The 20,218-nt window shown below is 36.7% G+C and overlaps 2 protein-coding genes across 2 annotated transcripts; one reads left to right on the top strand and one right to left on the bottom strand.

The window, feature by feature from the left end:
• The first annotated feature begins 1,583 nt into the window (after positions 1-1,583).
• LOC103721799 lies at positions 1,584-10,174 on the top strand. Its single transcript, XM_008812140.4, has 3 exons — positions 1,584-2,363; positions 8,482-8,645; positions 8,921-10,174. Exons 1-3 carry the CDS (start codon positions 1,757-1,759, stop codon positions 10,007-10,009), a joined length of 1,860 nt encoding a protein of 619 aa, XP_008810362.2. The 5' UTR covers positions 1,584-1,756; the 3' UTR covers positions 10,010-10,174.
• Positions 10,175-11,324: 1,150 nt separating this feature from the next.
• On the bottom strand, positions 11,325-19,992 carry LOC103721797 (ABC transporter B family member 11-like). Its single transcript, XM_039122149.1, has 12 exons — positions 19,555-19,992; positions 19,181-19,235; positions 18,904-19,079; positions 18,480-18,701; positions 18,134-18,372; positions 16,382-16,907; positions 15,835-16,108; positions 14,731-15,617; positions 14,122-14,388; positions 12,740-13,003; positions 12,053-12,346; positions 11,325-11,894 (listed from the first exon to the last, which is right to left on the bottom strand). Exons 1-12 carry the CDS (start codon positions 19,906-19,908, stop codon positions 11,541-11,543), a joined length of 3,912 nt encoding a protein of 1,303 aa, XP_038978077.1. The 5' UTR covers positions 19,909-19,992; the 3' UTR covers positions 11,325-11,540.
• Between the last annotated feature and the right edge of the window lie 226 nt (positions 19,993-20,218).

The following is a 20,218-nucleotide window of genomic DNA, read 5'->3' as shown; positions in this document are numbered from 1 at the left end:
TGGTTCTAGCACTCTAACCGGCTCTGTTATCACCCAAAGTCCCTATGTGGTGGCTCGATAATAGTCCTCCTTGGAGTGAAGGCAAAAGATAGAACAATTTGCTACCGAAGAGAAGATTTCCAAATCTCCAATGAGCTTCCACCATTCATATGTTTTTTTTGTTGTTGTTGTAAATCTTGGTTCAACAACCTTCTCATGGTTTTGCCTATTAGAGAACCCTTTGTTCAACCCTAGATTCTTGCAATCTCTGGAAGGAAACTTAATGACTTCAATGAAAGGTTGCATCTTAAAGAGGTAACTCCATCTTAAAGAAAGGTTGCATGATGAATTGGACTCGCAATGGCTGGACGAATGGCGACTCCACTGGAGTCCCCTGATTGGTTGGAGGCTACTACAGACACTGTACTTCCCCATCCCATATACCCTTTGGCTCTAGCATGTGGCTCTCCCCAATCCATTTTTATATTTAATTGCTAACTCCTGTGGATATGGAAATGCTGTGTAATTCCTTGTGAATTGTACAATCACGCTTATACTTGTCACCTACCATGTGGCATGGTAAAGGATTTACAGTGGCTATGTACACTGGTTACATCTACCACAAATGATAATAAAGAGGTTGTGCTTTATATCTCAAGATTATGTAGTCATTATTCCTTGCCTTACGTCGTAACTAAAGCTGATCGAGGCCAGATTTGAGTTCAGAAAATTTCAAATTTTAAGTAGTCCCAGCCCAAAGTCCGACCTAAATTGTACAATCACGCTTATATTTGTCGCCTACCATGTGTCATGGTAAAAGATTTGCATTGCTATTTACCGTGGCTACATCTACAACAAACGATAATAAAGAGGGCATGCTTTATATCTTAAGATTATGTAGTCACTATTTCTCGCCATATGTCGTAACTAGAACTGATCTAGCGCCGGATTTGGGTGCAGAAAATTTCAGATTTTAAATAGTTTCAGCCCAAAGTTTGACCTAAAATAAATATAGTTTAAGCTTGAGATCCGACTCATGATCAACTTTAATCGTGGGTAGGCTGGGTAGGAGCCCACTTCACCAAGATAACTTCAAGTCACCTCGGATCAAAATCACTTTAGATCATTTCTCCATTTATATGAAGAATGATGAAGCACTTATAAGTGCTTCTTTTAAAGATTAGCTCCTAAAAACTTCTATATTTACATATTAATCGCAAAATTTTTTATATTTTTACTTTAATCCCCGAAGTTTTGCACAAGTTAAGCTGATAACAATGAAATATTTTATTTTACTCTTCTAATAATATTCATTTAATATTTTTTCATATGTTTATATATTTTTTTTTTGTAATTTTGATCAATCTAGTTGTCCAATCAAAGAAAGTTCATAGGATGATTGATTTGTAGAAATGGAAAAGTTTAGAAGAATTTATATATAAATAGAAAAAACAAAAATTAATATAGAATCATAAAAGATTTTAGGAACGAAGGTACAGGAACCCAAACTATATATATATATATATATATATATATATATATATATATATATATATATATATCTTTTTTTTTTTTTTTCACTACAGCATTTTCCCTTTTTATTCTACACACGGAAATCTGCTCTTCGCCGGCCCGTCGGGGAGGAAGCAACTTAGAGTGAAGAGCTCTCGCCTGAAGCCCTCCTACTCCCCTCCCTGACCAACTCCAGAGGAGAAGGGAAAACGAAAAACACCAAGAGATGGATCCTGATTTCTTCTAACCCTAACCCTAACCCGAAATGCACCCGAAAAGGGGATCCCTCCTTTCCCTCCTCTTCATCCTCTCCTTCGCCGTCATCTTCCTCTACTCCTACCATTACCACTCCTCCCTCCATTTCTCCCACTCCCAGAACCCTAACCCTAACCCTAACCCTAACCCTCAGCGCTTCACCATCACCATCAAGCTCCTCACCTTCGACCGCATCGACTCCCTTCGCCGCTGCCTCCGCTCCCTCTCCGCCGCCGACTACGGCGGCGACCGGGTGAACCTCCACGTCTTCGTCGACCACTTCCGGGCCATCGACCCGGCGAACGGGTCCGCCCTGCTGGACCGGAAGCTGGAGGAATCGCGCCGGATCTTGGATCTCGTCGATGGCTTCAGTTGGCCCCATGGAGAGAAGCTCGTGCATTACCGGACGGCCAATGTCGGGCTTCAGGCTCAGTGGCTGGAAGCCTGGTGGCCGAAGTCGGACGACGACTTCGCCTTTGTGGTGGAGGATGATCTCGAGCTGTCGCCGCTGTACTATAAGTTCTTGAAAGAATTGATTTTGAAGTATTATTATGATCGGTCGAACTATAGCCCTTTAATCTATGGGGCATCATTGCAGCGGCCACGGTTTGTAGCAGGTATGGCTATCATTCTCTATTTCTAGATCTCTATTCTCTTTGGTATATGCCAATAATATGTCTTTGTGATGTTTCATTTATGTTCCTAGATCAAGTTAGTGTGGAATTGAATGGCAGTTTTGAATTGGAGTTATTGTATGTTGATTTTGTTGAGTAATATGAACAGTGCTGGTACCAAGCTGGAATAGAAAGGAAGAAAATGGCATTACGTAGGCAGAAGGATGGCGTTAGGTTGACAGCTGGTTGGGATAACATAAGAAGCTAAAACTTAATGCAGTCGAGGATTAGAATTATACTTACAATTACAAGGTCATGGTAATAAGGTTAAGAGGAATTGGCAGACAGGTTGCATGGGATCATATAATATTATTGTTTACTGTCTAGTAGGTTTTTCGATTCTAAGATTGCATGTAATGTTTATGGGCTCCAGTTTTTACGTGTCTTCTTTTCTCAGTGTACCCATAAGCAGTGAATTCAACCATTCATTTGGTACATATATGAATTGCTCTTGTGAGCGACTTGAGAAAAGCATATTTGCAAACGGTTTGATATTGTGCTAGCATTGGCCATTTGATTGGATGCTTTTTTAATTAATATTTCGCATGATAACACATTTCTTTGAAAGTTCTCAACTGCAATTCATTTTTGTCAGTTTGCACATTTCTTCTAAAATATCATGTATTTTCGAAAGTTATTTGGATTTCATCTGAAATGTGCAAAATATGGTTATCATAAGTTGATAGGTTGTTAGTTTAAGACATTTATTTAGCACGTCTCAGTTTGTCAATCTTTAAAAGTTCATCACATCGCGAAGATAACATTTCATGAAAACATTAATAAATCATTTTTCAGCTTACTAAATGACCATATTATGCAAAGACAATGAAACCTATATTTTTGATTATATACTTAGACATGAATTTTGGTTCATTTAGTAGATGATGTTCAAATTTTGTATGTGGGCCAACTGTGCCTTGAATTTGATGTTTTAATCCTTGATAGCTTTACAGCACCACTAGCTGCTTTAACCTCTTATATTACTAACTGTACATTTGAATAATTCTGAATGATCATTCTTGCTGAAATGAAAGATATCGAGTGCTTTTGAGAGTTTGGGTTACTACTACCTACTTAATATGGATCTCAATTTTGGATCCCCAAAATTTGTGTTATTATGAAACTCTTCCCAATGCTTTAACTATGATTTTTGCGACACTTAAAAGAATTTTAGTGGGACATTCAGAGCATATAATAAGAAACCAGAGCAATTTCTCATCCTATTGGCACGACCTAGTTACCATCAGTAAGCGACTTCTATGTTTAGTGATTTGTCCTAGTTTCCATCAATAATAGATTAATAATGCACACTAAATCCTGTGGACGATCATGTTTGAGGTAGACATATCAGTCTTGGTGCTAATGATATTCCTACCTAGTGCCAATAGCTTATTATCATATAATTTTTAATGATTTGATGTAATTTAGTATTTTTAAGCCATCCATTTGTTTTATGTGTACATTCAATATTGCTACTATATTTCTATGCTCTATTATTTTGGTTAAGCCATATTTGTCAATGTGCTAGGCCTATAGTGACTCTGCACTGTTAGGTTTGTGTATTCATTTTCCCTATTTTAAGTGAAAAAAATGACATTTGAAAGCTATTGTGAATGCCTATACTTACACTGTTCAAGGCTAAACTAAACTCATCAAACACATAATGTTGTACATGTTTCATATATTCTTATTTGTACCATAAGTTGCATATCTAGTACATATGGTATTTTCTTTGCCTACAAATGACCATAAATCGTACTCTGCAAGGAGATTTTAATTGTTGATTATAAAGGAGGAATCAAAAATTTCCCCCTAGCTTGATTCCCTTGGATTTCAATCCACTCAAGCTGCTGCTTAGTGATCTATACCATGAATGAGTGAATAACATACAATGTTACTGAAAATCTATTCGAAGTCAACTTTGCTTATAATCTCTGCTTCTGAAGTAATTTCAATTCCTTGTATTAGACCTTTTGTTAAACTTCCATGGTCCTTATATCAGACCTTGCTTTTTTTTTTTCCCTCTCTTTGCTGAGGCTCCTTTAATGCCTGAAGGAATCTTTAAGAGTTACTCCCTGGTTGCCCGAAGCTTGAACTTCATGACCAAGGGGATTGGCTCAGTACTTGAAAACTTTTGTTTTAGGATTCTTTGAAAGCCCTTTATATTGCTCGGTTGTAATGTTGATACTACAAGTAGAGTTCACAATTCCAAGTAGGATTAGTAGATCTATAAGAAATTTCTCTGTTGAAAAATAATGTGTTGGCTGTCTGAAATCTATGATAGAAGAGATTTGGAAAAGGAAGATTTAGAGAGATGTTGGGCACGAGGAAAATTTATTGCAAAGTAGGTTAAACTGCAGTTAATAAAAGAAGGTTCATGGTTTTGAAATAGAGTTTATGTATGCTTTTATTTTGGATTTGTGTTGATATTTCTGTCAAACAAGAGACCTGATAGTGAGGAGCTTGTGTTCAGTTAGAAATTTGGCTTGGATTAGTCTTGCTTGATTAGTAAATGAGCTAAACTAGAGCTGAGCCTGGCTTGTTTGAGCTTGCTAGATTAGAACTTGAAATATGAATAAACAAATCATTAGGATATATTTTTTATTATATTTTTATATATGAAATGTATTTTTATAATTATTTTTTATTAAGGTCATATTTTATATTAACATAATGCATTTTCACTATCAGTTTGATATACCTGTGTACTTATGAAAGCCTCAAGGGATCTCAGGCCCTTGATAGATCTCATAAATGAGATGCTTGCAAATGGCTTGAGTTTGCCTCAAGCTTGGTTTGATTATAAAACAAATTGAACTCACCTTGTTTACACCTAAGTCTAGATTGATTCTTCCAAACAAAAGAGAAAAAACCTTAGCAAAAAAATAAAAACAACAAAAGAGAAAGAAGAAAGAAAAGTGTAAGAAGAAGAGGAGAAGCATGAATGGAGACAGTGGAGACAACTAAAAAGGTTTGCCATCTAATGTTATAAACAAGAAAATCTGTCATCTAATTCTAAAAGGTTCAGATTCCGGAGCTCCTTTGAACCGAGCTTATTGAGACCAGAATACTAATTTTTTATAAAAAAATTCTGCAATACTAATTTGAAGAGTGATCCTGATGAAGACTTTCTTAATCTAAGTTGTAACCGCTATAGGCCTTTTCAAGAGTAACTACGTCAAAACTGGACTCTTGAAGATATCAAAGCTCTTCTAGTGAATTCGTATTCAACTAACTTCCTAACTAATTAAAATTCTAATTCATCATTATGAAGAGTTCTTAAGAAATTTAACAACAAAAGTTGCAGAATGCTCTCTTCCTTATTTTTAATAAGGATTCTTGTCGTATGGGCACCCAGTCTGCTGTTCTCATTCCTCATATGAAATCATCTTGCTTGCTTATCTATGGCATGATTCTAAATGACAGGTAATGGGCAGGGCACCATAGATTATAGACCATGCTTTTTGTATAGAAATTTCATTGTGCATTTAGAAATGAGCCTTGTCCCTAATCATTATCATATTTCATTAATTTCACTAACTGAACAATACTTCAAAAATATTAGAAAACCTGAAACTTATTTACAATAAATTCACGTGTTCACTAAATTGTCATCAACTTATGGAGGATAATATCTGATTGAAACAGTCATGGAAAGTTCTCATAATTTCCATGACTACTTTGATCTAAGAAGCTAATTGCATATGGATGGAATGTTCTTGCTAGTTATGATTGTTCTGAGAAGATAAGTAAGTTTTATCAGGTGCCAATTCTTTTGTCATCTTAAATCTCATTACATATGGGCCTTTTTAACTGCATGATTTGCTGGTATTCATGTTTTAGATTGCACAGATATGATGAACCTAAATATCTTGTTTATTACCATAGGTGTATTAAGAATTCCCTAGATCTGCAGAAAATAAAGCTGCTAAACTAAATATAGGATCCCCTATACTAGTTTTAAATTGCAAATTATGTTTTGTCCTAACAGTTTGCCCCAAGTTTTATATGGCTAGTGCAACAATTCAGTATCATGCTTTAGTTTTCTATAATCCCTAGAGGTATATCGATGAAGGTCTCCAATTGGAAGTCTGAATGCTTGGATATTAGGGTGACTCCTTATCTAGGTAGTAGTGCAATTCCTCTAGTCATATTCGATCAAAGACCTTTTATTCTTTTTGAGTCAATGGCTTTTGTATTGTTTCTAGGGCAGTCTTTATGCTAGATGTTGAAATCAAAATATGGATCCGTCAGTTTGTTTTTTGCTATCAAAAGCTAACCATAATTATTATTGGAAATTTAGGAGTTCAGAACAGCAGTACAGTCCGTAATAATATGCTTACAGGCCACTTTACAGGAGTTTTATAGGCACTATGTTTGGTTAGTTGGAGAAGGGAACTACTATAGTAAGTGATTTATGTTGTTTTCACAATTTCATTAAGATTCATTTTGACTGAAAATAGTGTTTAGAGGTCTTAATATAGTTATACATTTATGAGAAAGTTTTGAAGTTCTTAGGATTGTGTTATATATGTGTTTTGGATGAGTATTTGGTAAGTTCTTAGGATGAGGGAGCCTAATTTTGTTTCTGTGGCTGAGTATTTGGTAAGTTGAAAGGACTCCTTTTTAAACTCAGGTTACTCAGGCTACAGAGTCAATTCTTAGTTAAGAATTGGACCTTATGAATAAAGGCTCTTTTGTATGCTTAATCCACTGATCAATTGAAATTAAATAAACTTTAGCAAGTTATTTTTTAGCCTTCTCTTTCCTTCAATTATTTGACTTTGTTTGATTCATTCTCTTACATTATTATTTATAAGATCTGCTGAATCAATCTTTAAAGTGCTAAGGTCAATTTTATATCAGGCAAAATGTTCTGTCTATTTCAATTTTGATTCTTAAAGAAATGATCTCTCTTCTGAGGAGATGTTGGATTTGACTACAAGAATCTGCAACTTAAACTTCTTAATCTTAAAGCATGTGTGGATGTACTTTTTTATTTGCCACCTCATTCTTGAAGTAGCTTTTGCAATCAGCAGATGGTCAAAATTCTTGCATTTATCTGAGTTCTTTGATAGTTGGCATAGGAATTTCTTTAATATATGATATATCAAGGATGTACAAAATGAATGTTGTTATCCAGCAATTTGGAGAAAATAGTGTATATTGTAGCAATTCCCACTGCAATAGTTTGAGGCTTGCCTAACTTGATTAAGTTGCAATGAGGTGAATGAAGCTGCTGCTGTTTTAAAAGACAAGCACCTTGGCTTGGCTGCCTAGGCAGCTACTTCTAGGTGGACGCTTAAACATTTTGCATTATGTTCAAGCATGTAGGATGAAAGTGATTTATAAATTAGTATTTCATGTTCCAAGACGATGCTTCCATCAAATTATTTTATCTTTATTGAATATAACATTTCCTTTATTAAATTGTAACTATTTTGTCAGATTTCTCTCGTATACTATTTTTTTTTATGATCTATTGCCACTTGCCAGCCACTCCTTGACCTTGGTGTGTGTGCCTAGGCACTAGGTGGACTTGGTGTCCTGCCTGCCTCTTACAGTTTTTAAAAAATGTTGAAAGTTGCTCATGCTTAAGGAATATATAACCATGACTACAGTGGCCTTGAATCAGAGGGCCTCATCTTTTGCATGGGATAGATAAATACTTATCATTTTTACAAGCTATGATTTACAATTTGATTTTGTAGGCAAAATGTAATAATATCAACTTTGATAGGGTATTTCTCCCTTTCAAAATAAAAAGTTGTCAGGTTGTCATGGTATCTGCTGCAGCAGAAATATGAAAGAGTTAAGCTTTGCCAATTTTATGGATAGTATTAACTAATCAATTGAGGCCTAAAACTTTGGCTATTTGGAAAGGGTCAACAATGTTTCAGGCTTACAATGTATGTAAGATTGATTTTAATTATATTTAGTCTATTTGCAAACTTACTACAAGTTCCCCTGTCAATTTATTTATGATTCCCATTGTGATATTAATGCTGTAGGTACTGGTGCTTATTGGGACCTTTAACTCATTGACTTTGTTATTAAATAGGAAAGCATGGAAACAAACTATGGTTGGACAGTGAAACACACCTTTTCCTATACCAGATGGTTGGCACATGGGGTCAACTTCTTTTCCCAAGACCATGGAAAGAATTTCGCTTGTGGTACGATGTTCACAAAGCCAAAGGCATTAAACCAATACTGCAGGGCATGGTAATTTTATTTATTTTGATATGACAAGAATTATTAAAACATTCAGTAAAGTATTCAAAAAGGGGTCCTTATTTGCATGTTAGTTTTGCTTGCATATGAAAAGAATAATTAGAACATTCAGTAAAGTATTCAAAAAAGGGGTCCTTATTTGCATGTTAGTTTTGCTTGCATATGATTTATATATTCCATTTCAGATACTTTGTGATTGCGTTCTCTATGCATTATGTGATGTCTTGTACGGTATCTCTTATCTTGTTTCTTTGTCCCATTTTCAGGTAACAACAGGATGGTACAAAAAGATGGGTGATAGAATATGGACTCCATGGTTCATCAAATATATTCATTCCCGAGGATACTACAATATTTACACACATTTTCTGCATGAAAGAGCCCTCAGCATCTCTTACAGGGATGCAGGTGTAAATTATGGGAAAACTGCTGGTCCTGATTCCAAATTACTGGACAAGAACTCGATTGATTTTGATCTTTGGGAACTGCAGCCCCTGAAAAATTTAAAATGGTACGATTTCTGCTTCAGAGAAGTGCATCTTGGGAGAATTGTCAGGAGGTACGAGGAACTTGAATCTGTTCTGCGCTCTTTCAAGGAGCAGAAAACTATTATACTGGTAAGTTTATACCGGACGGTACAGAGGATTGCAAGAAACTTGATTTGCCATCTTGAGAGGGTGGGTTTGCAGAACTTCATTCTTATCAGTGATGATTCAGAGTTTCTCATTGACCTTGCCCAGAGAGGATATTCTGTGATCGATGCAAAACTATTGATCAGCAGCATTGGAAGCGACAAATCAAATGGTTTTGAACATTTTGACATGAATTTGATGAAGGAGATCTGGGTTAAAGCCAATGTTGTTAAAAAGATTCTGGAACTGGGATACAATTTATGGGTGCTCGATTGGAATATAATTCCAATTAGTAATCCTTTACTGGAGTTACCAGATCCATCCTACGACTTTTTTGCTGCAAAAGATGTTGGGCTAATGTACATGAAGAGCTCTCCATCTTCCCTAAAAGTTTGGGTTGCTGATTTTATTTCTAATGTGGCAGCAGTGGGGAAGTCTTTGTTAGGCAGTAATTCCATATCGTTGGAACAGAAGAATTTTTTGTACTTTGCTACGAAAGCTTTGGAAGACAAGGGTGATGTACGGTTGTGGCAGTTGGATGAATCATCCATTGGTGTAAGATTAGGTGATGATGCTTTGAATCTCTCAGCTCTGGACAGCAGGAAGATGCTTTTCTGGTCTCCGGGGATGTCATTGACTTCAGTTCAGAGAGAGCTTGAGAACCTAGACATGTGGTTGATCGATGGTGATTCTTCATGCGTTGCTGTTTTTTGCCACCAATGATAAATGAAAAGCAATGGAGATTTCTTTCTTTCTTTCTTTTGTCAGGTACGAAAGATATTTGGGATTTCTTTTTTTGAGAGTCCCAAATATTACATGCATTGTGATTTCTTGTAAAATATGACTGGCAGATTGAATTGCAATCGGTAATTTTGAATTCACCATAGCTCATGGATGTCCGATTGCCTCCAGATATTCTCTGAGAACCATGTACTGTGAAAAAGGGCCTTGGAACCCTCATATCTTGGATGAAAGCTGCATTCATTTTTCTTTTAGAAATGAGGTTGATACACCACCATCTTGGTTCAAAGTCGGGTTGTCTCTCAGGGTAGGAAGGTGAACTTCTCTCCAGGTGGTTTGCTTACATGAGAGTTCGAGGGCGAGTTTTTACCACCAGGAGAGAAGTTCACCTTCTTTAGAGGCTCACAGTAGTTCTTGCATTGTCCCCCCTTTTTTCCCTTTTCTTGGCAAACCAGATTGATTACTTAGCTCAGTGATCATAGTAGTGTATGGAAACCACAGAGTTGATAAATAAGATGTCCATAAGCTGGCATGGGGTTGTATCCCTCCATTACATTCTATACTACTGAGCAAAGTCGTAGTGATTAGAATAGTATCCTTGATACCTCCTTTAATAGACGAGCTGTTTTAGATTGTATGATATTATGATTGTCATGCTTGCCTGCAACAATAACTTGAGGATCTTCTTATAATCCAAATCCCCGGTGTATGACACGTTTGTACTCTAGCTTTTGAATAGCGCTTGAGAACCATGCAATGCACGAAGTGTTGGGTTACAAGTGCTGCATAACCTATTGCAATCGAAATAGGCTGCAATTGAGCAGTTGTAGGGTGAGAAGCCAGGTTGTGAGTAGCAATATCCAACATCTGGAAATCTTATCTATTGGTTCATTATTCAAGTATAAAGTAAAAAAATAAACAAAAACAATCTTGAACTACAACAACTGACCATATATGTATTGAAATAAAGGAGGAGGATTTTCAATGCAAGATATAGAAGTATCTTTCTCCATGGGACCTATGCTTGTTAATCTATGGTTTGAATCTTTAGCAGGTCTGATTGGCATCGGCTGCTCAAAATTTGGTAACTTTAACTTTGTTAACCATATATGAATTGGTTTTGGCCTACACTCGTCAAGTTTTGAACCTCGCACACATCTGCCATTATACCGCATTGTTGTTTCCAACTTAATCACTTAATAACAGTAATTCAACCACTTTTAATTTTTACTGTTTGAAAAATCATATGATTAACTTGTGTTTGAATTTACTCCCATATAGTTGCAAAAAAACAAGATACATGACAATCACAATAACAAGCTTTATATGTGGTATATAGATTTTTTTCTTAACCACATTTTGCAGTGAGAGGCTAAAATGGTTACATTATGAGGATTGCATGAATTTAGAGTTGCATGAGAGATACAGGGATACCAAACAAAATTGACACCTGGGATGCTCCTCAATAAAAATGCAAACAGGGTAAAACATGGACTGCCTGAAGTGCCATATGCTATGAAGAGGCTCTTGAGTGAAGTGCTACTAAAGAAGCGTAAGCCCCATCCTTGATATTAATAAGTGTTTCATGCTTCCCTTTCTCTATGATCATTCCATTTTTGACCACTGCAATCACATCTGCACCTTTTATTGTAGATAACCGATGGGCTATAACAATCGTGGTTCGATTGACCATTACTCGATCCAATGCATCTTGAACAACTCGTTCAGATTCAGCATCAAGTGCACTAGTTGCCTCATCTAGTAATAAGATTTTGGGATCTTTCACTATGGCACGTGCGATCGCTACACGCTGTTTCTGCCCTCCTGATAGCTGGATACCTCGCTCTCCAACTAATGTGTCATAACCCTGCAGTTTCAGTTTTCATTAAGAGATTCAGAAGTTAATAAAACACATTTTTTGATGGGCATACATTTTGAAGACAGTAGAAAGAGACAAATTTATTAAGAAAAAAGTAATCAGCTGGAATGAGTTTAAGAAATAGTAGTTATGTGGTGGAATCCAACCTTCTGCAAACTACTAATGAACTTGTGAGCATTTGCTAGCTCCGCAGAAGCTATGATCTCAGCTTCAGTAGCCTGCCCTTCCTTTCCATAAGCAATATTGGCTCGGATTGTCTCATTGAACAGGGATGGTTCTTGACTCACCAGACCCATCTGTTGCCTCAACCACCTCAGCTGGAACCTTTGTATTTCAATTCCATCTAGCAATATCTGACCCGAATCAGGGTCATAAAATCTTTGCAATAATGATATGGCAGTCGATTTTCCACAGCCACTCTCCCCAACAAGTGCAACAGTCTAAGAAGTTAAATGAAGCTTGTTAGATTTCAAAGTAAAACTTGTAAGTTTAAATGATAATTTTTTCAAAATTTATCATAGAAGTGACTGTGTATCATTTTCCATTGGGCTTTTGGCCTGTTTGTGCATTGGAGATGAACCTATCGAAGGTTACCATCTAGACTCTTTGGATTTGAAGGGTATTCCCAACAAGTATGGTTGATCTCTCTACCCAACAACTGGCTTTTGGATTTTGACGGTTTTTAGTTGCAGCACAGTAAGCAACAGGAATGGGAGATTTTATTCTTCCTATGGGTTGAGTTTAATCTACTTGTCTAACTTGCTCAATTATAGAAGTTCTACATGTAAGAATATACAAAATAGATGGAAATTATTTGATGTCAGATCCATTACCTTTCCAGCATGTATAGCCAAGCACAAGTCTTGGAAGATTTGGACATCAGGCCTTGTAGGATACCTGAAACTGACATGTCGAAACTCGATGTTGCCCTTCAGCCTTTCTAAAGTCATCCCAGAATCATCACTTGGGTCTATCTTAGACTTCCGATCAAGAATGGAGAACACCGAAGCTGTAGCAGATTGGGCTTTGGTAGAGTCCGGTGCAATGGAGCTTGACTGAGAAATTCCAATGGCTGCAAAAGAAAGAGCAAAGAAAACCTGTGGCCAGATGAAAGGTGAAATTGAGATTAACAAGATTAGCAAATATAGCTGTTCTCATAATGTTAATGAACTGGATGATGAGCTTCTCCCATCACAAATAAGGGGAAAAAATAGCAAAGATGGGTGCAATTACCTCATAGGTTCAATTTTCGGTTTTAAGCATTAAAAGCTTTTTGTCGAGACAATAATATGAAAGGTTAATCTTGACACTGTGAGATGCATGGTGTTAACAATAGTTCACACTTCAGAAGGTCCTTCAAGGAAAAGCAGTGAATGGGACAGAGAGCCAACCTTGGATAGTAGTATTCTTACATCTCGTTTGTTGTTGAAAAGTTGCAGTTCATGGCTCTGTTCTGTATGTTTTAGATTCCTAATGTTTTAAAATGATTAATGGCTGCTAGTGGCAATGCTCATGTCTCTATTTTTTTAATTTCTGGGTTGAGTTTTTCAGATAAGATAGGTTGGAGCATTCCATGTTATTGGGTGATCCTTCGTAGTCTGTTTTGCTTACTGGCCTCTTGGAGAACTTTTTTTGTTTCGTTCAGAATGGAAGCAATGGAAGGGTTTTCCCTTCAGCTCTTTCTCAATAAAAAGGAGGATTATAGCAATTGTTCTTGTCGATTTGCATGTGATGTAGCCATGAAAATCAAATTTTCTTTTGCATTAGTTGTTTTTGTAAGCATGAATTTGGTCATGTATCTTGTAATCAATGAGTTCAGCATTCATAGATGTTTCGTAGCTGTATTAGAATTTGCTAATGCTAAAGTAAATGAGAGAAATTACTTCTATTCATTTTCTACTTTAAATAGAGCCACAAGATCTAAATAAAAGGCTTATTTATTAACTGTCAAATCTTCAAATTGGTATGAAAACATTATATTATTTTTATTTGTTATTAATCACTGCAAATCATATGTATGATATATGCGACTTGAACGATTTGGTAATTTCTTTATGCTTTTCGTGACAAATATGGCAAGACCGAATTAAAAACTTCATAATGCAACTGTGAAACAAAGTTAACTCTTGTCTTATTTGTTTTTGAAGAAAATTATATAATAATTAAATGTAAATAGAAATTTCTGATAATATTTTAGGAAGAAGATATTACGTACTCGAAAAACTTTTCCAAAAGTTGTCTTCCCATCCTCCACAAGCTGAGCTCCAACATAAAAGCTGGTTGCATAGACACAAAACAACAAGAAAAACGAGATTCCAAAACCCATTCCACTGATTATCCCTTGCTTCATTCCTGTTCTCAAAGGGCCTTCACATTTTTCTTTGTACAGTTTGATTACCTTTTCCTCAGCCGAAAATGAAGCAACTGTTCTTATACTTCCCACTGCATCATTAGCAACTTGACTTGCTTCCTCGTACATCATCTGCAGCCATTTTTAAATTTTCACCTCATCAGAAATCAATGGCACCACCAAACTCTTTAGTCTAAAGAAAAGAGCTATGTCCTCTCTAAAGTTACAGCTACAAGCAAAGGTATTTGAATTTTACAAAAATCTCTCCTAGATGCTGTTTTAGAGCAACAATGGTTTAAAATTCCTTACTAAAGAAGCTTCATGAATTAATTTAATTAATAGAAGCACCATTAGAAGACAACTATTTTTATCAATATATATATATATATATATATTAGAAGTTCATGCTAGATACAACAAATTTCATAGAGTCCTTCTGAAAGAAGCAAAATTTTCATAGTTCTATAGACAAACCTTTGCATCTGCACTGAATCCCTTTATAAACTTCACCTGGATATATCCATTGAGGCCTATGAGAGGTATCAAAGCCAAGATAATAAGAGATAGTTGCCAATTGGCAAGAAAAGCAATCAGCAAACCAGAGACCATAGTGGCAGTGTTCTGAACAATTAGTGCAAGTGCATCACCAACAAGACTCCTAACTGCAGCTGCATCTGCCGATAATCTTGCCCCAATTGTTCCACTGGAGTTCTCAGCTTTATCAAACCATTCTATCTCCATGTTAATCACCTTCTCGAACGTCATTAATCTTATTCTTCTTATCAATTTGGAGCCAGCAATAGCAAAGAAGTATGATCTAGCTGGAAGTGCAAGTAAGGACAGCAAACCAAAAACCAGGAACAATAATGACCAAAACTTGGAATCCTTCTTGAGCGTGTGGGGTGGCTCGTAAAATGCATTTATCACATTGGATAAGAGTATTGCGAATATTGGCAATATGACTCCATTGACGATGGCAGCAATCGAACCAAGTAGAAACACTGGGAGCTCTGGTTTGTTAAGGTATGCAAGGCGGCGGAGTGGTACTTCTTTTTGTTCTTGAGGAGGCACTTCAGTTTCTAGATTGTTTCTTTGCTCTGTTGTACTTGCTTGGATATCAATTCCTATAGGCATACCAAGTGCCATTTGGAACGAGTGGCCACTACTTTGCCCTTTAGATGATCCTCGGCTAACCGAACGGGTGAAGGACAATTTTTTGCTAGAGCGCCTTCCTGAATCCCCGATATCAGATTTGTCATGGTCTGGTCCAGTTGTATTATCTGGTTCTTTGTTCATTTCCTGCAAGCGTATGAGTTGGCAATAAGCGCCATCTGGATCCTTCAACAGCTCTGAATGTGAACCTGATAAAAATAGAAACTAAATTAGCTCATCATGATAAATAAAGAAGTTCAAGTTTTATCAGACTAATATAATTTTATGGAAATCTTTTGATTATAAAATAATTCACTAGAATTTATCATCTTTTAACTAATGCAAAGTCAAGTAGGAGTGGACCAATTTAGTTGGTGCTTTGGCGAAGGAGAGGATGCATAGTCACTGTGTCTAATTGATCCTTACCTTTTTCAACAATCGATCCTCGATGTATGACGGCTATTGTGTCGGCATTCCTCACAGTGCTCAAACGGTGAGCAACTACTACTGTAGTTCGGTTTGTCATGACCCTATCAAGTGCCTCCTGCACAATGTGTTCAGACTCTGCATCCAGAGCACTCGTGGCTTCATCTAAAAGTAAAATTCGTGGATTTTTCAGAATTGCTCTTGCAATGGCAATTCTTTGCTTCTGCCCACCAGATAGTTGAGTTCCATGCTCACCAACCATCGTGTCAATTCCCTGAACATATTGGACATAGCCATTACAGGTGATCATGAACTAATCCAAGTAAAAACACAATGAAATTAAACAAAGAAAAGAAACCCAAATCAGCAAGATCTAAGAGAAAGAAGCCGATTTTCTTCTATAATTTCCTTTGTGTTGCTGACAAGTAACAAGCTTTCAGCAGTACAGGAAAAGAGTTATTATTTTGAAAGTGATCCGTTTTAGCGATGACTGATAAAACTAAATATTAAGAAAAGAACATCTTTTGAAAGACCAGATGTTTGAAACCTGAGGCATTTTATCAATGAACTTGGCAGCATTAGCTAGCTCAGCTGCAGCTCTGATCTCTTCGGTAGTTGCATCATCTTGTCCGTAAGCTATGTTATCTCTAATGCTAGAAGCAAATAGGACTGGTTCCTGACTGACAAGCCCAATTTTGCCTCTAAGCCATCTCAGTTGGTACTCCTTGATATTTATACCATCAATGAGAACTTCACCAGCCTGTGGGTCATAGAATCTTTCTATCAAACTGACGACAGTGGACTTTCCACTTCCACTCTCTCCAACCAAGGCCACAGTCATTCCATTTTCTATAAACAGAGAGAATCCATGGAAGATTTGCTCGTCTGGTCTGGTAGGATAACTGAAATAAACATCTCTAAATTCTATGTCTCCTTGGATGTCATTGGGCTTCTTTCCTCTTGTGTCATAAGCATCTATTTCTGGCTTTCTGTTGATTGTCTGAAACATCTTATATGCTGCAGCTTGACCTGCTGCAAATGCTGTCATGCATGGTGATGCCTGCCCTAAAGAGCTGGAAAATTCATAACAGAAATACACAACGTTAGGAAATGTTATAAATCAATAATTTAGTATACTCATTTTACTATTGGACATCACGAAATGTTTTAGTTGCCAGTTAGCTCTTAAAGATTGCAAATATAGATGCTGTGACAAAAATCAACATACAATTATCATGGTTGAACAAAATATGTACAATTCGATGATGTTTGGTATTTTTACTACAGCTGCTTTTTTGTGAATATGCTGCACAACAAAAGCTAGCCGAATTTTATGAATCCAATGAATTCAGAAGTGGTCAGCAAGTCAGCATATTCTACATGTATAATTCACAGCTGAATACAGAATGGCATAATATAGTTCGCTTGAGGTATCTTTATATTTGTCACTACTAATTAACATTCTATAAGTTTCATATATCACTTCTTGTCAGCACACAAGTCTATATTTTGACGGGCGATCTGTAATCCTTCACCAGTTCAAGTTTTCATATTATCTAGGGTGTACTGAAATCTGAAAGAACTTTTAATAATTGTTCACTAAAAAAATCAACTAAGTTTTAAGCTAGTTGTAGAACTACATTATAGAGATTGTAATTATGGAAGTCAGATGGTATAGTATGAGGGCACTAGAAGATACAACTTCAAGCATCAATGGTTGGATTGATTTGAATGAAAACCGGGGTGCTAGAAGTACTAGGAGAAGATGAAAAGCACAATATATAAGTAGAGACACAATAACTACCCAAATTTTCTATAATTATGTGCATCTTTGCATGTAACTATAACCATCAACTCTTGTTCCAATTATCTAGTGCCGGCTTCATGAATCCTCAAAAGATAGTCATTCCTATTAAGTTTCCTGCTGTGTGTATGGGTGTATCCATGGGTGTGAGTGTGTTTCTTAGTATGCATAGTAAAATTTCAAATATTTTGTACTTTATTCAGATTCCTATATAAATGAGTAGAATATAATGTAATCAATTCAAACTAGCATTCATCCAGTGACACTAAAAAATTTAGGGAAGTGTACTAATTTTGCATTGAAAGGGAGCACCAAATTCGCTTTTTTCCCCTATTTTCACCTGGTCCTCCTATCATATTAACCAAGACAGTTCACTTCAGTATCTTTTTTGGTGAAAACTTCCATGTATTGGATGAAATTTGCATATATGCATTATAAGATGTTTCTTTCACCAAGCTTGTTTCATTAAAATATGCAAAGCAATTAGCAACTTACAAAGAGCCAGTCACGACTGCAAATATCACGTTAATGACGTCAGCACCTGTGTAACCTTTGTCCAAAATCAGTTTTGCTCCATACCATATGCCCAAAGAATACCCACAGAAGAAGAAGAGCATGACTGTGCCAAGACCTAATCCAGCAGCCAGACCTTCTTGAACACTTGAACTGTAAGCACTTTTCAGAGATTCGGCGTATTTGTTCACTGCATGCCTTTCCCCAGTAAAAGAAGCAACCTAAGAAAAGACTTCAGTCAGACTTCCAAAAATAAAATAGCTTTGAAATATTAAGAAATGAAATGGTCTACCATGTCCTCCTGTCCTAGAACAAGTGTAGAACTTACTGTTCTAATTGAGCCAATGGTCTGTTCCACAACAGCTGCTGCTTTTCCATATGCTGCCTGTCCACGGGATGCCATCTTGGATACAACGGTGGACATGACTCCTCCAGCAACCACAAGTGGAGGAAGTGTGGCTAGCATAACAAGGCTGAGAAGCCACCCTCGAACAAAGGCAACCGCAAAACCTCCGATGAAAGTTGATGTTAACTGAATGAACTTTCCAACCTGCAAAATGTGATAGATATGAGATCGATTAGGACACATCGCTCGAAAAAAAGAGATGGATCAATTTGTCTAGAAGGCTAACAGGATTGGAAATCACAGGAAACCTGGAGAAGAACTAAATTTCCACTACAAGCCTTGTCATGAAATACATCAATTTGCAAGGCAACAGGCCAAATAAAAATGCATGAAACGGTACCAGTACCTTTTCACCCATGGCATCTTGAATGAGGACAGTGTCACCTGACATTCTCTCAACAACTTCTCCTGTATTGGTTTCCTTGTCAAAGAATCCAATTTCTTGCCGTAGTATGGTTTTCAGGTATAAATTTCGTATTCGTGCGGCCTGTCTTTCTCCAGTAGCCATCCAGCAAGCCACCTCTGACAAAGAAATTAGGCCATTTGGAGTCAGCACTTCATAAATTGAAGAATTTGAAACCAAACTTGGCTCTTATGTATACAAATAGCGAAAGGATACTTACGGAAGAAAGATACCACGCCTGATCCAATTGCTAGATAGACAAACTCAAGCGCTACCTGAACGTGATTAGACTAATTCATCACTTTATAGAACCAAAATGATTAGATATATATTTAATTTTTCATCTTAGTTGAATTCAAATGAAATAGGAGAGAATTGCCATTCATATAAACAGTTGAAGTATCGACTAAAGAAACTTTGAAGCTAACATAAGCTAATTATCATAAATTTCAACATAGTGAATCAAACCAAATAAAATGGAAATTGAGCATTGAATGACGAAGGGATAGCGAAAACAGAATCATGCCCAGATTTTTTATGAAGAACAAAATCATGCTTGTTTGAAAAACTAGCATCTGCAGCAGAAACACGCACCTTGGAAACTCTATGAACTACATCATGGATGTCTGAAGCTCCTCCAAAAGATTCAATCAAGTTTCCAAAGAGAACTGTCATAAGTGGCAGTGCGAGCCCATTTGCCACCGCACCCACGGTCCCCAAGATCATCAAAATTATATCAGTTGAGTCTGCAAATACGAACAGCTTGTAAAATGGCACGGTATACTTGCTGTCGTCCCGCTTCCTACTCTTCTCGCTCTCATTCTGATCCTGCATTTTCGCAGGCTTTCCAGAAGGAACTTTTACTACTGAATTGCTAGAGGATCCGATATCATTGGTTCTTATACCATCTTCAAGTTCAATGTTTTCCTTTTCTCCTTCAGTCCCCATCTCTAGCCTACGAACTCAATAAAAAAGCCTCTCGTAATTCTCTGGGCCTCACGGTCCCCCACTGCTCAATATCAATGGATCACCTGCCGCAACACAGAGAATGATACTTTAGGGGTGAAAAATTAGAGCCTTCCGCCTAACGAGCAGCCCCTAGTTTGAATGAAACTTCTTGGGAACCTAACCATGTTAAAGTTCAGAAGAAGAAGAATAAAGCTTGCGTCACTTAAATGGAAATAGATATAATTGCTTCATGTAACATTGAGAACACCAAATAAATGTGAAAAGAAGACAGCATCTGAATTAAAAAGAG

The sequence above is a fragment of the Phoenix dactylifera genome, unplaced genomic scaffold (genome assembly GCF_009389715.1).
Source record: "Phoenix dactylifera cultivar Barhee BC4 unplaced genomic scaffold, palm_55x_up_171113_PBpolish2nd_filt_p 001380F, whole genome shotgun sequence".
Taxonomy (NCBI): Eukaryota; Viridiplantae; Streptophyta; class Magnoliopsida; order Arecales; family Arecaceae; genus Phoenix; species Phoenix dactylifera.
The sequence above is the reverse complement of the archived record's forward strand: the minus strand, read 5'-3'. Positions and strand labels throughout refer to the sequence as shown.

Coding starts and splice junctions, on each gene's coding strand:
- LOC103721799 (XM_008812140.4), top strand. CDS start 1,757: ATGCACCCGAAAAGGGGATCCCTCCTTTCCCTCCTCTTCATCCTCTCC. Junction 2,364..8,481: donor GCGGCCACGGTTTGTAGCAG/GTATGGCTATCA, acceptor GTTATTAAATAG/GAAAGCATGGAAACAAACTA. Junction 8,646..8,920: donor AACCAATACTGCAGGGCATG/GTAATTTTATTT, acceptor TCCCATTTTCAG/GTAACAACAGGATGGTACAA.
- LOC103721797 (XM_039122149.1), bottom strand. CDS start 19,908: ATGGGGACTGAAGGAGAAAAGGAAAACATTGAACTTGAAGATGGTATA. Junction 19,080..19,180: donor AGGCGTGGTATCTTTCTTCC/GTAAGTATCCTT, acceptor TTTCTTTGTCAG/AGGTGGCTTGCTGGATGGCT. Junction 15,618..15,834: donor AGGATCGATTGTTGAAAAAG/GTAAGGATCAAT, acceptor TATTTTTATCAG/GTTCACATTCAGAGCTGTTG.